We start from the raw sequence: 20,081 nt of genomic DNA on the forward strand, positions 1-20,081 counted from the left end.
TAAATAAATTACATTCATTCTTCTTTTTATGCCAATAAATTTAATAAAAAAAATATTGTTTTTGGACACCCTGTATAAATAATTATGTTAATGTTTATATTACTAAATCGAGAATTGAATTATCTTTCAAATGAGCTAGCACACAACCCCCATTCTCATTTAAAAACATTATCGATGACGTCATCACCCCCAGACGGGTGACGTCACTAGTAAGGTATATATGCCAAAAAGTCGTAATTTAAAAATAAAAATTGACCTGTTTCGGGATTTTTTTCCAAAATCGTCCATTCTCGAGAAAATGAATTTATTCCAACCTTTACGTGCTCACTGTATAACAAATGTTGCTTACAATTTGTCCCTCTCTCGATTTGTGGGGTTATTTTTAACCCGCCATTACACGCGCTATGAGGGAATCCCTCACCATATTTGTTTATAAGCAATGAAATTGTGTAAACTAATACGATAACCTTAACCACCCAGGAATGCCTTTAGCATGGTTTATGAGAGGGTATGAAAAAGTTATAGAATATTTCAGGCGACCAGTGTGCTGTGTGATAGTTAAAAGAAGAGACATCCCTCTTCAAGTGAGGGAATTCCTCACTGCGCGTGCAGTCATGGTGAAATCACGTTTCTGTTATCTCAAAGAAACTTTTAGGTTTTTATTTAATATTTAGGTAGGTTTAATTAAAATATTATTGTTTGGATTAGGTTAGGAACAGTGGCACACCGAGGGGGGGGGTTTGCGGGTTAAATCCCACCCAGAGCATATAGAAATATATATAAAAGAAGGTAGGAAAATGTAACTTGTCTTTCACAAATAATACAAAAAACTTTCGGTGTCCAAGCAAACCCCCCTCCTCCCAGAGGAAAATTCTAGGTGCGCCACTGGTTAAGAACTCTTTTTAAATTTACCTATTCTAATTGGGAAATAAGCCACAATTTAACTTGAAAATTTGATTTTATTGACGTTTCGAATTCCACCTCGGTCGTCGTTATCAAAATTCAAAATATTAATAGTTAATTACATAAATGCCACAAAGAAATAGCTTCAGAACAGTTGTTAATTTTAATTTGTATTTTTAGTAAAATGAATTCGCGTAAAGAACGTTAATTTCTTCAGTGGCTTGCTGAAATTGAAAATTAAGAAAACTTGCTTTTGATCTATATTATTTTTACTTTTGTTTTTTTAAATTAATAAAAAAAATTGGTTTACGAGACTTTCTATAATATGTGAGTACAATCCAGTAGATGAACAACACAGCCATCACTATAGGTATAGGGAAAACAATGTGTTAGAGAGAGAGGTATGTGATGTCACAGCTGATATAGGAAAGTATGTGTGTTAGAGAGAGAAACATGGTATCTCTGCTGCTAGTGGTCCGATTTTAACGTACGACGGCTCGTTGGAATGGGCGGGGGATAACGAATACAAAAAAACATGGCGGCGTAGTGCCAAAAGGGCGCTTTCCGATGTGACGACGTCCGATGGGGCGCGTTCCGATGTGACGGCGTCCTAGCGCCGCTCGATCGGTGCGCGATACCAGATGTGCGATCGGTACCTTAATTTTTCGCGGAACGCGAAGCAGATGCGCGGTCGGTACCTTGAGGTTTTCGCGGATCTCGTAGATACGAAGCGCGCGGCTGGTAATTTTGGGTCAGCGCTGGTCGGGCGGGTTGCGCTAACCAGATGCGCGTTCGGTACCTTAATTTTTGCATGGTAAGAAGCACCAATACGGCGTATTTGGTGGAGGCGTTCATGTTATTCTTATGAGGAAAACGATTGCCGAGGTTCATTCTGATCATTTCTTGGAATTTTAAAAGTATTTTTTACTCGAATATAAGATTTAATGCGCGTTCGGTCTGGTGGCGCATCAGCGCGAACCAGATGCGCGTTCGGTACCTTAATTTTCCGCGGATCTTGCAAGAAGCGCGCGGATTTTGGGATTTAAAAAAAACTATATTCAATTTTTTATTAATTTTTATTAATTATAAAAATTATAAAAATAATTATCAGAACAATCTTTATTCGTATATAGTTACAATTTTGTTTAACAAAGTTTTTAATTGTTTTAATAGACCGTCTTCAGGACAGGGTATTCCAAAAAGCCCCCAACTAAACGTTCCTGCTGCTACAACTTTACGTGTGTATTCGCTGTACTTATAATAGGTATTGTTTTGAAAAAAGTAAATAAACCCATCCGTGTACCGGAATGCTGATGTTATTTTATTTGGTATTCCGGGGAAGAGATCATTTATAGGGCCGCGGTTTAAGACATCTCCAGCTTCATTAAATTCAATGTATGAATTATCATTGTACAATAAATATGTTTGACCGCTGTTTGTTTGAAATAAGGCATTTATTTTGGTTCTCGTAGGTATAGAAGGAAACATAAAACTTTTTTGAAGTTGTAAATTAGGGAAAGATGCGTCGTAATACCGATTATTGCTTACAGTTATTAAGTGTCCCTCGGAATTCTGAAAAACATGTGAAACTTGCGTAAACCTCAACTCTTTAGGGAGATAATCAGTAATTAATTCTGGATGTTGTGGAAGACGCATCTCATTTAAATCAAACTTCCATAAATATTTGTCAGACCCAACGTACATGCGATAATTTGGAAACTGTGGAGATGTAGCTAGAAACATGAAATCGGGATACTGAAGTAGACAGATGTTTTTTATTGCAGGTGTTGTCGGCAAATAGATCCTATTTTTCGAAAGTATTGTTTGCGTAACTGGAGCTGTTGACATCGGTGTGGGGGCTTCTGTTTGTCCATATAGCCTGCTCATTGCCTTTTTATCATCATCATCAAAACTTGTCACATCTTGTTGATACCAAGGATACATAATAGACGAATCGCTATTACTATGTTCTAGTCCAAGGGTATGACCAATTTCATGCAGTAGGACAGCCAAAAAATTGGCTTCACCATCAGGAGCTCTGCCATTTCCTGCATACCACCGTTCATTGGCATCAAGATGGATTTCGATGCAATCGTTTACGCCGGGATAGTATGCGTGGGCTAATACTTTTCCAGGACCATCGAAATTCAATGGACATTTAGAGGTTCCTTGACAACTTGCTCGAAAACTATGATTATTTGACACCACAGTTATAGTAATATCCGGCTTTGAAGAAGGTATTATTACTCGTTTAAACTTTAAGTTAGATATTTTCTCCCACCTAACGAAAGCGTCTTCAGCAAGATGTATATAAACTGGATTACTAACAGCTTGAGGAAAATACCAACTTAATGTTGTTTTATTCCACTTCGAATGAATTGCATAGTTATTGTCGCCAACAGAACATCGAGGCTTATTCATCATATTCATAGTATCAGTATTTAATGTTCCGGTCACCGGAAGATTGTATCTTTCTTGAAATTCAACTAAGGCCATATCTATACTAGAAATAGCATTACTTGATGCATTTAGATATCCGAAACGCTTAAGAAAAGAAGTAGCATACTTTAGAGTGCTATTCTCTGCACAAACAGTTACAGAGAGCAACAATAAGGCATGTAAACAGACAAACATCTTGATTTATACTAATACCCAAAATTTTTAATTGAGTTATTTATATAAATTAAGAAAATATTTGAAAAAACATTAAATAATGAATTGTTAGAAAATTATCAGCCCATACGTATAGGAAATTGCGGGCTGGTAATCTCAAAACACTACTTTGCAATTTTGTTATCACCCCGCATTTTGTCATTGAAATGCATTTGTTATCACGTGCATGGCGAATGCAGGTTTTTTCCAAGTCAAAGACTGATAAAACCGCGTAGATACAAACATTCTAGAACTATGTCATAGGGTGGGGCACGGGAACCTATAAGTTAGAAAGCGCGCCTCGGTTTGGTCTATTCCATACTGTTAGTGTGCTTCCATTTCCATACTGTTATTGTGCGTGTTCTTTCGACTAGTTTGCAAGGTAAGTGTTCTCTTAATTCTTTAAAATATTTTTTTGGTGTCCGATTTTGAATAAAACTGTTTTGTTTTTCTACTATAAAATCTCGTGTCTACAAAGCAAGCATTTTGCACTTATTCTTTTTATGTTTTTTTTTTTCATTATTGTTTAATCCGTTTTCCGTGGAATTTGCAGTAACTACAGATGCCAGCATGTTCGACAATTATTCTTTTTCATAATTCTTAAATCTAAGGAATTTGCAGTAAATAACGGACTGCAAAAAGGTCATTTTGAATGCCATTCTTTTATGTTTTTTTCAAGCAGGCATTTTGATAATTATTCTTTTTCGTAATTATTCTTAAATCTGTTTTCCGAGGGCGGTGTCCCGGTTCGGGAGAACTCGGAGGAATTTGCAGTAACTACAGAAGCCAGCATTTTCGGCAATTATTCTTTTTCATAATTATTAAATCTAAGGAATTTGCAGTAAATAACGGAATGCAAAAAAGACCATTCTGAATGCCTTTCTTTTGTGTGTTTTTTCAAGCCGGCATTTTGATAATTATTCTTTTTCGTAATTATTCTTAAATCTGTTTTCCGAGGGCGTTGTCCCGCTTCAGGAGAACTCGGAACATTTCGGTAAGTCAATCTTCGCAAAATTAACAAGATCTTGCCTGTCGATGCAGATTACGTCACCAATATTTTAGGCATAGATAGTGGCGTGTGCAAAATCATTCACATCTAGGGTGTTGTAACATTCCTTTATTCTTGTTTTCCCTTATCACAAATCTTTTCAATATTTTCTCTTTTTTACAATTTATTTTTTCTGCTCTGGTAGTTATAATTTGCCTGTCGATGCAGATTACGTCACCAATATTTTAGGCATAGATAGTGGCGTGTGCAAAATCATTCACATCTAGGGTGTTGTAACATTCCTTTATTCTTGTTTTCCCTTATCACAAATCTTTTCAATATTTTTTTCAATTTATTGTTTTCTGCTCTGTTAGTTATAATATTCCTCATTTCAGATGGATTTAACTAAAATTAATGAAGCATCTCTGGTTGCAGAGAGGAAACCAATCAAAAAACTTAAGGACCTACCCCTCAACATTCCGGTGCCAATTAAGGAGGCCAAACTAGTCAAATCAAAATATGGTCAAGTCGTTCTTCTGGATGTAGGAGAAGAAGTGGTTTTTTTGCCGGGAAGAGTGACAGAGACCTATAGACCGATCATCGGCGAGTTTGCTGGCGGCAAATATTCAATAATATTTCATGGTGTGGTGGACGTCGGAAGCAACTACCAGCCCCTAGCATCCTTCAAAATCGCCTAATTGAAAATACTGAAAGAGAGAGGTAAGCATTATGGATATTGTTACACAAAGCGAAAATTTATTGTTATTCATCAAAAGAGTTAGAAAGATAGTTTTTGATAAATTCACAGCTAAAGACAAAGAAATTTGGTTGAAACGCTTAACGAAACAAATCAAAATTTGCAATAAAGTAATAAAAAAACGCAATTTGCCTATAGGTACAATTAGAAAACTGCAAACACATATAGGACATTTTAAACAGATTATTTTAAATAGACATGTAGGTATGGGTCTAGACAACAAACTAAAACATAGAGTTAAATGGGAAAATGTAGTTTCCGCGTTTAATAGTCGAATTAAAACTGGAATTATAGTTAATTTATGGCATAAGGACTTAGCACATTTCCTAAATGATTGTTATATTATTTTTAAAAATAAAATCAGAAAATTTTTAAAGGTAGATAAACTTGTTAAAGTTAATGTTTGTTTTTGTGGAGAATTTATTAAAAAATCTGAGGAGAATGAAATTGTGACTTTTAAATATTTTAATACAAAAAATGCTATACTAGACATATCTACCGATACAGAGCGGTGGTTTTTTGAAAATGTTAAAGATAAAATAAATATTAAATTATCTGAGTTTCAGGAAAAAGACTCTGGTTTTGCATTAAATAGAATAATATCTTTAGAAGTAAATATTAATCGATATGAAATTGGAAATGGTTCATCTTATATTAAACTCCCAAAGTCTATTCAAAAAAAGCGTGCTTGCATTAATATAAAAAATTCAGATCAGGCTTGTTTTTATTGGGCAATAGTTAGTGCCTTCTATCCGGCTAAAGCAAATAAAGAACTTACGTCCTCATATCCATTTTATAGTACAGTATTAAAAACAGAAGACCTGGAGGCACCGATGCCGTTGCATCAAATTTCAAAATTTGAAAAAATAAACAATGTATCAGTCAATGTATATGCTTTAGAATTACTAGAAAATAATAAAAATTCATTTTTCACAGTATACCCAGCAAGATTAACTAAAAAAGTAGTTGCCAAACATGTAAATCTTCTTTTAATTCAAAATCACTATTTTCCTAAATTAAACGATTATGAGGCACCTCCAGTGGATACTGATGATTCTGAAATTAAGTACCACTACTGCCATATTACTGACATATCTAGATTAGTTTCTAGACAAGTAAATAAAAGAAGGCACAAATTATTTCTTTGTAATAGATGTCTAAATTATTTTTCAACTGCAGAGAAATTGTCTGAACATGAAAAAATGTGTGCAGATATTAATAATTGTAAAATGTCTTTTCCTAAATATGATGTTGTTAGTTTTAAAAATTATACTTATAAACAAACAACGCCATTTGTCATATATGCGGATTTTGAGTGCATGTTAGAAAAAGTTACAGACCACCAATCACTTTTCACTAAAAAATATCAAAGACATATTCCGTATAGTGCTGGATACTATGTAAAATGCAGCTATGATGAAAAGTTGTCTTTTTTTAAAAGTTATAGAGGCATTGACTGTATGGAGTGGTTTGCTAGTGAATTACCGAATTTAGCTCAAAGTATTAATTCAAAAATTAAGACAATAATACCAATGGAGGAAAAACCAAGTACCTGTGGGGCTACAGTGTGCCACATATGCGAAAAATGTTTTTCTTTCACAGATATCGTTGTCAGAGATCATGATCATTTTACGGGGGAGTTCAGAAATTACGCCCACCAAGCATGTAATTTAAATTTTAAAAAATTGTTTGTTGTCCCACTTATTTTTCATAATATGAGCGGATATGACGGTCATTTTATAATTTCTGAGTTAAGTAAAAAAGGAGATATTAGTCTACTTCCTATCAATAAAGAAAAATACATTTCATTTACACTTAACGATAAAGTTACTAATATAAAATTTCGATTTATTGATTCATTAAGATTTTTAGGAGCTTCTTTAGATGAATTAGCATCAATATTAGATAAAAATGACTTTAAAATTTGCAGTCGAGAATTTAGCTGTTTAAGTAGCGAAAAATTTAAATTAATAACTAAAAAAGGGGTTTTTTGTTATGATTTTATTGATTGTTGGGAAAAATTAGACATTACCGATTTACCTCCGATAGAGGCATTTTATAATAAACTAAACGATAAGAATCTTACAGATGAGCAATATACTCATGCTAAAACAGTTTGGGATGCATTTAGCATTGCAAATTTAGGTCAATATTCAGATTTGTATTTAAAGACCGATATTTTGCTTTTGGCAGATGTTTTTGAAAATTTTCGAAAAAAATGTTCAATAACTTATGGTTTAGATCCCGCATGGTACTACACAATGCCTGGTTATTCTTGGGATTGTATGTTGAAATACGTGGGGTGTAAGCTAGAGTTATTGCGTGACGTTGACATGATACTGTTTATTGAGAAAGCAATTCGTGGAGGAATTTCAGTATGTAGTGGCAGAATGTCGGAGGCTAATAATAAGTATATGCCTAAATATGACTCCACAAAGCCCTCAAAATACTTAATGTATTTTGATGTTAATAATTTATATGGGTGGGCTATGGGAGAGCCCTTACCCTACGAAGGGTTTGAATGGATGGATGTCAAAGACTTTAATGTTATGTCTATACCTGATGACTCTCCAGTAGGGTATATGTTACAAGTTGACTTTGACTATCCTCAAAAATTACATGATCTGCACTCAGATTTTCCATTCGCTGCCGAACACCGCAAAGCTTTGGGTTCAAATCATACGAAACTAATGACAACACTTTATAATAAAAAAGAATATATCGTCCATTATAGAAATTTAAAACAAATGTTGGCTAATGGGCTAGTTTTAAAAAAGATTCATAAAATTTTAAAATTTAAGCAAACTGCGTGGCTGCGACCCTACATCGAATTAAATACTCGACTTAGAGCTGCAGCTACGAACGAGTTTGAAAGAAATTTGTACAAATTGGCTAATAATAGTGTATTTGGAAAGACCATGGAAAACATTAGGAAACATAGAATAGTAAAACTAGTCCGATCATGGAATGGGCGATATGGTGCCAAAAATTTAATTTCTAGTGCGCGGTTTCATAGCCGAAAAATATTTAATGAAAATTTAGTAGCTATAGAACTAATTAAATCAGATCTAGTTTTTAATAAACCTTTATACATTGGCATGACTGTTTTAGATATATCAAAATTATGTATGTACCAATTTCATTACGACTATATGCTCCCAAAATTGGGTGCAGATAAATGTAATTTAATGTATATGGATACCGATAGCTTTATTTATGAACTGTACTGTCATGATGCATATGAGGAAGTAATAAAACAATATTTATCAAAATTTGATACATCTGATTACGCTGTAGATAATATATATAATATTCCTCGGGTAAATAAAAAAGTTTTAGGAGTAATGAAAGATGAAAATAAAGGAGAAATTATGACAAAATTTGTGGGATTACGATCAAAAATGTATACTTTTAAAGTTCAATCTGGTCGAATCACTAAAAAAGCAAAAGGGACTAAATATAATATAGTAAAAAATGTTATAAAATTCGATGATTATGTAAACTGTTTAAATGATTTTAAGGAACAAACTGCTACTCAACGCTCCATTCAGTCATATTACCATAACGTTTATAGTATAGAACAAACAAAAATTGCGCTAAGTCCTTATGATGATAAAAGATATTTAATTTCAAATAGTTTTAGAACGCTACCATGGGGGCATTACAGTATTTTAGAATAGATTTTTATTGCAGAAGAACGTTGAAATGTCTCACAGATGTGTTACACCAGACCTATGGACTCCCGCTAATCTGCAACAAATAGCAGCCAATAAAATTTATTGGGATGTAGTTGATGCTAATACAAAGACATTTACGCTTCCAAGTGGAGAGCAACATCCTCTCCCTCAAGATGTGATTGGTATTGAACGATGGTACAGTAAGCAAGGATGTACCGCGAATTTTAAGATTCCCAAGCAAATACGATCCAGTTTAAACGTAAATTGTATAAGAGAATTAAAACTACAAATTGTGAAGAACTGTGAAAAAGTGATGTCATGCGGGTGTCGAAGATGCGGGGCTCCCTATGGATTCCCCCCAATTTACAAAAAATAGCGAATACAATCCTAAGTAAATTGTCTAAGAGAATTAAAACTACAAATTGCAAATATATAAAAATTGATTTTTTGAGACGAATTATGTTCATAAGCTACTATCTCTCTTTTGTACTAAACTAAACGCATAACAATATCCACGTGCTATCTCTCTCTTTCTTGTATATATATTGTAAAATAGTTTGTAATATATATATTATGGTAAAATAAAAACTCTAAATTGGTATTTTTTTTTTATTTATTCAAATCATTAATTACCCTAATTTTATAAAAATAAATGAACTCCCTAAGAGCATTGTTTGTCATATCATCTGACATTATAGAACAAAAAGCATACAATATTTGCAAGGGGTTTAAACTATCTGCAGCATTTTTACAAAAATCTAAAACATTATAATAATATTCACAAAAGTTCAAATTTTCTAACAACTGCATACGAGGCGATAGCACACTAGTGTTAAGTTCAACAATTTGCTTCACTTCTTCTTCATCCATATAGTACTCCACACCATGCTTCTTAACAATAATGAATTTACATTCATCGTAAACTATCGGGGTAACAGTGCAGTATTCTTCGCATGGAAAAGTTGGGTGCATGAGGTCATCAGTTGATTGGAAAAAATCAATTAGTTGTTGTGTGATGATTGAAATAAAGGAATACCATTCGTATGCGCTGAGTGATATTCTGGTAGGTTTATATTGTTGAGATAAAATCACTGCAGGCGAAAATGATCTTGCAGGGCTTATACCACATTGTACTTCATAGCCCGATAACGTGTATTTTGTTGCAAGCAGGTAGAAAACTTCTGATTTGGCGGCAGCCTCATAATTTTCCAAAGCTCTATCTAATTCTTGATTATAGTCTTCGTTGCTAGGCATATCGATGCTAAATTCACAACCACCTGAGGAATACCCACTATCTTGAGAGCCACCTGAAGAATACCCACTATCTTGAGAGCTCATGTTCACTTGTACTGACATTGATACTGAAGCATGAGTTCTTTTATATTCCCCTACTCCTTGTGGTAAAAACAACCTCTTTGCAAAAAATGTATTGCTACGCGGCGGATTAAAAGATAGATCCTCCTAAACTACGTCATTAACGTTAATCCAGCTGTTATGTTTGCTGTCCATACCGAGCCATTTCACATACATCTTATTGCCTTTTCGTCTAAGTACTTTTTCAACCAAGTAAATGTCAGGGTTTAATGTTTTCTGTAATTCTTCTTCGTAAAACCCCCCGCTAATCGGTATACCGTGCATGTCTTCAAGCAAATACGTTATAGGATTTGTTATGTTAACTTTTACAATTTTAAATAATTCCGTCGTCCAATTGGGCGTGTAGGCCTTTTCAAATAAATGTTTTGTCTTTGAGACACGTACAATGTCACCAATTTTATATTTTCTTGGACCAGCAATTTTTAAATGACTATAACTCTTGTTTAAAATAGCTTTTTCGTTGGATTTGTTGACCTGAGATGGTTTGTATCCCGTTTTACTGTGCCTTGTATTGTTGTATTCCTCGGTAATTACAGGTAGAGCTTCTAACCATTTGTATGATCCATGTAAACTGAAATACTTGTACAACTTTGCTTTTAACGTTCTAATGACTCTTTCACAAATGGCGGCTTTTTTAATCGTGTAGGTGCTGTAATGATTAATTTCGTGTTTTTTCATTAAATTTTGAAATTTTCTGTTATAAAATTCTGTTCCCTGATCGGATTGGAGGTTCTTCGGAAGTCGTCGAGTATGGGCGAGAATATCCGAAAATGCTTGAGTAATTTCCTCGCCAGTCTTGGTCTTTAGAGGGCGTGTCCACACATATTTTGAAAAACAATCAATTACGACCAGTATTAGTTTAAAATTTTTATTTTGGTGTGCGTAAGGACGCATTTCGGCCAAATCCATTTGCCACAAGTCATCGATTCCTTTGATTATTGTTCGTCGACGAGGATAGATTTTTCGTGCTGGTTTATGCAATTCGTTCACCACCTGTTCCTTTTCTGTAGACATTTTCTTATTAACGACCAGCATCTACATCTACAACATGTGTGCGCAATAGATCAATATTACGTACTATATCCTGTAATGTTTGCTCCACTTGTTTTAACCTCTGTTCCATCTTCATATCGTGCATCGTATGGTTTGCAAGTGTTTCTGCAGCTTCTTTTATGCTTTTATCCGCATCCTTTTTTAGTGTATTCACATCATCTTTGATTATTTTTTTCAATTTTTGCTCGAGAAGTGGAACTGTGGTTTTATGAAGCTCTTCTCTTACTTGATTTAGTTCGATCGCTAAATGTGGAACTGTGGTTTTATGAATTTCTTTTTGTACTTTGTTTAGTCCGACGGCTAAATCCTGTATATCATTAGTTTTTTGTTGCAACAACTTATTTATATTGTTCTCCGTATCCTTTTTTAGTGTATTCATAGCATCTGCGATTATTTTTTGTAGCTTTTGCTCGAGCAGTGGAACTTCTTTTCTTACTTCGTTTAGTCCGATTGTTAAATCTTTTATATTAATGGATTTTTGATCTAATATCGCATCATGGGCTTTAATTATTGGAAAGTATACGCTACGCATCTCATTTATTAGATTATCAACGTATTTTTTCGTTGCAGCATCACTATATTCTGATGGGTCCTTAACATTACAAATTTTCACATTTTCGGCATTAATGTTTCCGGCAGGAGTATGTGGAAATGTAACTCGTACTGCCTTTTGGGTGATACTGTTACGAGAGTGATGACCGAATTTGTCGACACTCATAATGGAAATGATGCCATCATTCTCAGTTACTCTATTATATTGGCTTCTTTTAGTTCATTGATGATAGCCACGATTTCGTTGTCGTGAGATGTGTTGCCGGCGTCTTTCGAAGCCACCAAGAGTTTAAGACGATCAACTAACTCATTGACGTCATCCCAATAAATATACTCTAAGGGTGCAGCGTTGTATGTTAAACGAGAGTCATCCAACCCCGTTCCTTTGACCGTAGATGAAGATGCTGACCGAGCTGTTTTCGTTCTGTGGTCGAGTTCTTTTTGTGAACGAGTTGCATGCTTTTTCATTGTTGCATCAGATGGTTTGAATAGAGGTTTAATAATAGAATGATATTTTTCTCCGCTGGAACCTTTAAGGCGTCCTAAGGTATCCAGATGAATCTCTGTGTTAATCAGCAGTGTTTTATACTTTTGTAAATCCTCATCATTATACTGTTCTGGGTTTGGGTTGGCATAAAATAAAAGGTGATATAGGCCTGGCGTACCACTTAACCTACGTTCTTCAAAATCCCGTTCTCGAATTATTACTATGTCTCCATTGTCTTTGTCAAAGTTTATTCGACGTTTTCCCAATATCCAGCCACTAATACTATCGTAAAATGGACCATAGTTTTTATCGATTTTATCGTCTTTTATCAAATATTCTTTTATGTACTTGTGACTTATTGGAGGATAGTGGTCGATATATTCGTCTGTGGCGTCCATCGGAATCTCGTTAGAACCGGAGATTGGCTCTTGAATGTTTTCATCAGATGCCTCGGGTGCATCAAGAAATACATCCTCATCCTCCTCCTTTTTCACCTCTTCTTTTTTAACATGTCCAAACTTGTTAGTGATAGTATGATGTAACGTTTTTGATGATTGAGCAATATCCTTGAGAGGCTTCGAGATTGGTTTAAAAAGTTTATTTAGTGACTCATCTTGCTCTGTTCTACCTAACTTCAATGCCAAATATTTTTTGCGAATTGATCTAGCCAATTCGGTAACTTTCTTCTTGCGAAGGGCAATGGCGACCGTATCATCTGGCATTTTGCTGGCGACTAAACAAACACCTTACAATTTTATATATTTATCAAATCCTTTGCGATATCGTCCATTGTTGAGAGCAAAATCTTTCATAATTACCACAGTACCATACCTATCTCTCCAACATTCTGAACACATTTTTTTAAATTCATCAAATGACATGTCTGGCGATACGTGTTCATCAAATATATGTTTCAAATTTATCTCGTCTTGCTTGAACAGCACAATCATGTTACAATTGTCTCTTATTAGCTGCTTAGGTATTTTTGAATATGTTTGGCATAAGTAAGCCGCATCGATATCTTTATGTCTGCACATGGAATAATACTCACGAATCTTGTGTTGGCCATCACATGCGACATCGTCAAATAAAAACACAGAGTTTGGTTGAGCTTTGTTGGGATCAATAATTTCTTCATTGTCTTTAAATGGAAAATACCCAACACCTTTGACTTGCGCTATTGCATCCCGCAATAGTTGGTATTTCGGTTGAAAGAGTGATTTTGAATAAACATAGACATTTTTAAACTTGACGCCATTTGGACTAAATAAAAGTGATAGTATGGCGTTAGTTTTTCCACATCCACTTGGGCCACAAATAATTGCTCTGAATGAGTTTGGTAATAATTTTCCATGTTTACTGTTGGTCGCTTTCTGTACAATGTCTAGATTATCAATTGGTAGCGTCTGCTCTTGTTGAATGACTCTCATCGTGTGTTAAACATAGTAAAAATATGAACAATATATTACCAATGTCACCAAATGCATGACCATCAGTCCAATGTTGGTGTTCAAAGGGGAAGGTCTTTTGAACTCTCTAATTAATAAACTTCCAGTTGAGCTTCATATTCCTGGTTATCAGTATTGTGGACCTGGAACAAAACTAAAAAAACGTCTTGCACGCGGAGATCCAGGAATTAATCCTTTAGACGCAGCTTGTAAACAACACGATATCGCTTATTCGCATCATACATCTCTCGAAGAACGTCACAAGGCCGATAAAGAATTGGAAGATAGGGCTTGGGAGCGATTCAAGTCTAAGGACGCTAGCTTTGGCGAAAAAAGTGCTGCTTTACTTGTAACCGGTGGAATGAAAACGAAAGGAAAGTTGGGAATGGGATGTCCTCGTCGTCGTGGAAGAAAGGGACGTTATTCTTTCAATCGAGATGTGGTACCTAAAATTGCAAAGTCCATGAAGAGAGGAGCATCGTTAAGAGATACTGCTTTGACAGCTGTACGAATAGCAAAATCGGTAATTAAAAAACTTGGTGGACGAAAAACAGTTGATCTTCCACGAGTGTTGCCACTAAAATCTGGAGGTTTCCTACCCCTCATACCCCTATTTGCAGGTCTTTCTGCATTGGGGGCTTTAGCCGGTGGTGCCGCAGGGGTGGCGAAGACTGTGGTTGACGCAAAGAACGCCCAAAAGAAATTGGAAGAGGATATGCGCCATAATAAGGCGATGGAACACATCGGCTCAGGTCTGTACTTGCGTAAGAAACCAAGAGGCGGATTCGGTTTGTATCTGAAAAAAAACTTCCAATAAAGCTACCCAATCGTCCGCTGTACGACTTAGAGATTGCGCATTACGCGAAAACACTTAAAATCCCACATTTTCGAGGTGTTTTCATGAATGACACTCTGCCTAGACACGGTCCTCGAAAACGTGAATGCGCAATAGTTAATCTAGATGCATCAACACACAGCGGAACACATTGGGTAGCATATAGAAAGATAAATAACGACGTAGAGTATTTCGATTCATTTGGTAATTTGAAGCCGACCAAAGAACTTGTTAAATATCTAGGTACACATACAAAAATTTTCTATAATAACCATCAGTATCAAACCTACAATCAAATCATTTGTGGACATTTATGCCTAAAGTTTTTATATAATGGAGCATATTAAAGGCATGGAACTGCTTCTAGACCATATATTTCGCAAAACACGTTTTGAAGAATTCAGTGAAGAAGAACTAAAATTAATACCGCTAGATTATATTATACGAACTGTAGAACCTATAGAATTGTTATATATATGGCATAAATTGCCTGGGGAATATCGACAAGAATTTAACCTGCAGATACTACTTCCCTGCTTCGTGCATTACAACAGACCTGATTGGAGGACTCATTGTGATGGCCCACCCGGTTCTCAAGCATCTTGTCATTTATGTAAACTTGCTTTAGAACAAATAAAAAAAATGTGAATAAATTTGTTTTTTACTGTATATAAACCTATTAATCTATTGACCTGAATCAGTCATCATGTCGCAGTTGTTGAGAGTAAACAGCACCAATTACATATTCTCGTTTCAACCTCCCACACCGATCGTATTAGATCCGAAAAAAGATTACGAAATAGCTCTTCGATTTTTCCATTCTTACAACAGTATACCAAACATCGAAAATTGCAAGTTTTATTACTACGATGTCAATAACCGAGTGCAACATTTTGATTTCCCTGATGGATGTTATGAAATTATCGATATTGAGGAATACATACAAAAGAAATTGGGGGCTGCCAATACATCTAAACCTGACATGATATTTAGTCTAAAACCTAACCACAATACGTTGCAGTGCGAAATCTTCAGTCAATTTAAAATTTCATTTCAACCAAATGACAGTCTTGGTACAATATTAGGGTTTTCTCCCGTAATACTAAATCCTAGACAGACACATTCTTCAGATCTACCTGTTAGGATTATTAAAGTATCTAGCATACGCTTTGAATGCAACATTAGTACCGGAGCCTTTGACGGTAACAGACCTGCTCACACGCTCTACGAATTTGTCATACAATCAAATCCTGGGTACGCAATTGACGAAACCCCTCACAATTTGTTGTATTTACCTGTTGTGCCACAGCGTGAAATTACCAATATCACTGTGTTGGCTGTCGATCAAGAAGGACGACCTGTGAACTTTAGAGGAGAAGAGAGCACATTGGTGCTGGAACTTAGATCAAAAAGCAGATGGGATTAGTAATAGAACAATCTACCCAGAGAACGCCATTAGTTGTGCAACCATCTCAGCAGCAATATCTTAAACAATCTACCTACAGAACACCATTAGTTGTGCAACCATCTAAGCAGCAACATCTTACGTCCGCAAACAAATTGTTTTTACAAACGTTGGGTTTTAAACTGAAAAAATGACTACAATGTATGGAAAGAGAGCGCGTTCAAACAACATCACAATGCCTCCAATATTTGATATTTATCGTAAGCCAATATTTGATGAATCGATTCGAAAGGCTGAATACCGAACTTATGCACCATTCATCAAATCATTCAACTGCAATGATATTGTCGAATTTAGCATTAATCAAGTTGACTCGTTTTTTGCAATGAGCGAAACCTTGTTATGCATTAAAGGATCACTCGAAATAACTGGAAATGGTGGCGTCAAACTAGCAAATAATGTGGGTGCCTTCCTTTTCGATTCGTGTACGTACAGCGAAAGCGCAAGGGAGATGGAAACAGTGCGGGATCCTGGCATCGTAAGTGCTGTACGTGCCATGACATGTTATACGCAAGAAGATTCTAATTATATGGTTATGGCTGGATGGAATTACCCTAAGGATCCAATTCTAAACGCTGCAGATCATTCATTCAGCATACAGATGCCTCTTAAGCATGTTTTCAACATTTTTAATGATTATCCATTGATTACGTGTGGTCGTCAAACAATAAGACTAGTTCGAGCTCGAAATGATAACGATTGCATAGTTATTACAGAAAAACAAAACGCTGACAAAACTACAACTGTTACAACCGCTAAGATTAACATTACCAATATTGAGCTTAGAGTGAAGCACATATTCCCCAATGATGATATTAAATTGGAACTCATGAAATCTATTCAACAAGATCAACCTATAGTTATTCCGTTTAGAAAGTGGGAATTACATGAATTACCTGCTATTACGAGAGGTGCCAGGCGTGAAGTTTGGGCTGTTAAAACTAGCACATCAGTTGAAAGACCTCGTTATGTTATTGTTTTCTTTCAAACCAACAAACGCGACAGGATTACAGCTGATCCTACTTTATTTGACAATGTCAACATCCAAAGTATTAGATTATCGTTAAATGGAGAATACTGGCCAAACGAGAGAATGCAATTGGATTTTAGCAAAACCGATTACAATGAAGCCTATTTTAACTATACCGAATTTTATCCTAGCTACATACATTCCCAACAAAAACGACCTCTACTCGATTTCTCAGCTTTTAAGGATCGTGCATTGTTCGTTATCGATTGTTCGAAACAAGAAGAAAGCATGAAAGCATCCACCGTTGACGTAAAACTCGATATTGAAGCGAATAACGGTTTTCCCGACAATACCAAGGCCTATTGTATTATTATTCACGACTGTGTAATGGAGTACTTCCCTCTCACCGAAATTGTAAAAAGTCTAAATTAGATGCATGAGGTGTCAGTAGTACACGAGCAATCATCATGAGAATAGCATTCGTAGATATTCAGGGATTCGTTGTGGATGGGTGGTTTGTTCCTAAAGAACTTTCCATTGAAATAGGTTATAAACGAAGTCATTACATCTTTTTGCCTCCGAAACCATTCAATGCGCTAAGTAATGTGGATAAGAAGACCGCATCATACGTGGAGAAGAATCTGCTAGGCATCCGGTACTCTGATGGAGAAGTTGAACTATCTGAAATAAATAAGATACTGCAAACCGAGTTGTTATATACAGCTGACTGTATCTACGTTCGAGGGAAACAAAAAGCAGAATATTTGGATAAAAAACGTCACGTTTTTGGAATTTTTCCTCATATTATTGATGTTGGCAAGTTCGATGGTACGCCTCGTGCTGCTGGAAATCTTGGTTTTACTGCAAACCCCCCATGTCATGCCGCTGGATTATTTTCATGTGCAGAAACAAATGTGAATCGCCTGCGTGACTGGTTTGTCAATAAAATAATGCCAATGTAATTTTTCTGTGTACAAAATAAATATTTTTTAAAGTTATGGGTTTTTTATTTAAACGCCTTATTTATTGATCAAGTCTTATATTACATGATGATTCAAATTTTCTCTTAACAATTTTAAATATAATCTTTATAATTAAAATAAACACTGAAGCTAATATTATACAAGTCATTGCAAAAACATTATCTATTTCACTTTTCATGCTTTCTTTGTTCATCGTTGTTGGCGCCGGCGTCGATAACATCATTAATAGTAATTGGATGAATTCGCCTTGTTGGAGTTTCCCTAAATAAGTAATCCGCAGCACTTGAATATTCTTGTCGCAGCTGCTGGCTAAATTCCTTAGGTGTCCAGTCTATGCTGCTTCCCAGTGTTAGGTTCTCTATTTGTTTTATAACCTTATTTTTATCCTCATAAAATAAAACCTGACTTCTTAACTGTGTCAGTTTTTCTCTAAATTCTGCTAATTTACGTCTATACTCATTCAAAGACATGATGTTACTACCTCACGTCGCGCTGTGACAATAAGTTCTTGCGACTGAGCTCCTCATGACAATAAGGCCTACGCGACATTTCACGAGCCCACGTGACGTTTTGACGTGACGTTTTACGTGACGTGCTTTGACGTGACGTTTTCACGTGCTTTGACGTGACGTTTTACGTGACGTGCTTTGACGTGACGTTTTCACGTGACATTTCACAAGCCTACGTGACGTTTTGATGTGACGTTTTTACGTGACGCGTTGACGTGCTGTGTTCCTTTTAAGTTCTTTTAATAAAAAATTGCATTATGTTTTTTTATTTTATTTAAATTCCACAATTACCAGCCGCGCGCTTCGTATCTACGAGATCCGCGAAAACCTCAAGGTACCGACCGCGCATCTGCTTCGCGTTCCGCGAAAAATTAAGGTACCGATCGCACATCTGGTATCGCGCACCGATCGAGCGGCGCTAGGACGCCGTCACATCGGAACGCGCCCCATCGGACGTCGTCACATCGGAAAGCGCCCTTTTGGCACTACGCCGCCATGTTTTTTTGTATTCGTTATCCCCCGCCCATTCCAACGAGCCGTCGTACGTTAAAATCGGACCACTAGCAGCAGAGATACCATGTTTCTCTCTCTAACACACATACTTTCCTATATCAGCTGTGACATCACATACCTCTCTCTCTAACACATTGTTTTCCCTATACCTATAGTGATGGCTGTGTTGTTCATCTACTCAATCCATTTTATATTTATACATGTTGACATTCATTCTTTCTCGAAATAAGTCGAATTTATGTAGGTGAGGGCGACGCTCATACGCGTGCAATCACGTCACAATAGAAGACGCGTGTAACGGCGGGTTAATAAAGTAATTTTCACCCCCGAGTGGGTGACATATACCACAGGCTAAAACTGCAAGTTGTTATTGTCAATTCGTGAAAATGAATGGAGATTTACCGAAATCGAAGGTCATAGTTGATTTTTACCTTCAGTGACTGCACTATAGAAAGAAAATAGCAATTCAATAATTTTTTTTATTATAGATTATTCACTACATGCAATCAATAAACAAAAACATTATTATAAGCATGTTAGTTGTTTGTTCAAAGGGGTGTAAGTATAAATTTGGATTCGTTATCCAATGATAACAAAGACTCCACTAGCCTCTTAAATTATTGAACTGTGCCCTGAAAGGGTAAGTAGTTCACTGCACTGCACGACACTTCACTTCACTGCTACTTAGAACCTATGTGGTAGCTCCAGTGGTTTATGCCTCCTCAGTCTCCGAGTCTGCTCACTATTATCCAGCAGGTTTAGTGCAAGATTATTAGGGTGGTTTTCTAATTTTACCAAATAGCGGCTGCTGTATTCACTCACTGTCTCCTTTACTGTGGCTACTTGAAGATCGTCTCTGATTTCTCTGTTAGGTATAAACCAAGGTGCATTTGTTATGGTCCGTAGTACCTTCGA

The 20,081-nt window shown here is 35.8% G+C and overlaps 1 protein-coding gene across 1 annotated transcript; it reads left to right on the top strand.

The window, feature by feature from the left end:
- Window positions 1–16,330: 16,330 nt before the first annotated feature.
- Window positions 16,331–17,593, top strand: LOC126891430 (uncharacterized). The gene has a single exon (XM_050660605.1). It carries the CDS (start codon window positions 16,331–16,333, stop codon window positions 17,591–17,593), a length of 1,263 nt encoding a protein of 420 aa, XP_050516562.1.
- Window positions 17,594–20,081: the final 2,488 nt, after the last annotated feature.

This window comes from Diabrotica virgifera, chromosome 9 (assembly GCF_917563875.1).
Source record: "Diabrotica virgifera virgifera chromosome 9, PGI_DIABVI_V3a".
Lineage (NCBI taxonomy): Eukaryota > Metazoa > Arthropoda > Insecta > Coleoptera > Chrysomelidae > Diabrotica > Diabrotica virgifera.